At 55.2% G+C, this 707-nt stretch overlaps 1 protein-coding gene across 1 annotated transcript in view; it reads right to left on the reverse strand.

Moving 5' to 3' along the window:
• The window catches only part of OPHN1 (oligophrenin 1), a 66,169-nt gene that overhangs the window by 7,498 nt on the left and 57,964 nt on the right, over positions 1–707 (reverse strand). The window contains exon 22 of the mRNA XM_035895642.1: positions 500–700. Within this exon, the coding sequence (XP_035751535.1) occupies positions 500–700 (201 nt within the window). The remainder of the gene's footprint in view (positions 1–499; positions 701–707) is intronic.

Below are 707 nucleotides of genomic sequence, written 5' to 3' on the forward strand. Positions count from 1 at the left end.
CGCTCTTGCTGTGCCACAGACCACGCGCAGGACGCAGAGGCGCTGCCACGAACCCGACTGCACCCGGCAGCCTCGGTGCAGCCAAACGCTAACGCTTCCGCTCCCAGTTCGGAGAACACTGAAATGCAAGGCCAGCTCTAACTCCAGGAGCAGCCTTGTGATTTCAAAGAGCAATTTGAATCAATCAGCTTCTGCCAGTGCCCAAAAGTACGCTTGAGGTATTAAGCCTAAAACATCATCAAAGCTCTGAAAACTCTGACAGAGGGAGAGGCTTTTCAGCTCTTTGGTGGTGATGTGATCAAGGGCACAGCTTGCAATGACAATTAGAGCAAACTGGATGCAGAGAGAAACATGATTTTAAGTGGATGTGCCCTTCGACATGGTAATAACGGCCTTACAATCAAATGAATTCAACAGCAGAGATGTACTGGGTCTAGAAAATACGATCACTGGGTCCTGAGGAAGCGCTGCAGTGTTCTTGCTCTGGATGCAGCATTGCCAGCGGCTGAGCCGGCCCCGCAGACCCTCTTACAGGCAGGTAGGGCACCCGTGACCAGCGGGACTGACCTCCGCTTTCTTCCACAGACGCACCGAAGAAGACGGGCCTTTCCCTCAGAGGACGTTTGGAAATGGTGATGGGTTTGTGCCGGCGGGCAGCCACCCTGGGAGGAGGCACGGGGGGCGCGCTGGTGTCTTCTGGGGGGGGG

The sequence above is a fragment of the Egretta garzetta genome, unplaced genomic scaffold (assembly GCF_000687185.1).
Source record: "Egretta garzetta isolate BGI_Z169 unplaced genomic scaffold, ASM68718v1 scaffold906, whole genome shotgun sequence".
NCBI classification, from domain to species: Eukaryota; Metazoa; Chordata; class Aves; order Pelecaniformes; family Ardeidae; genus Egretta; species Egretta garzetta.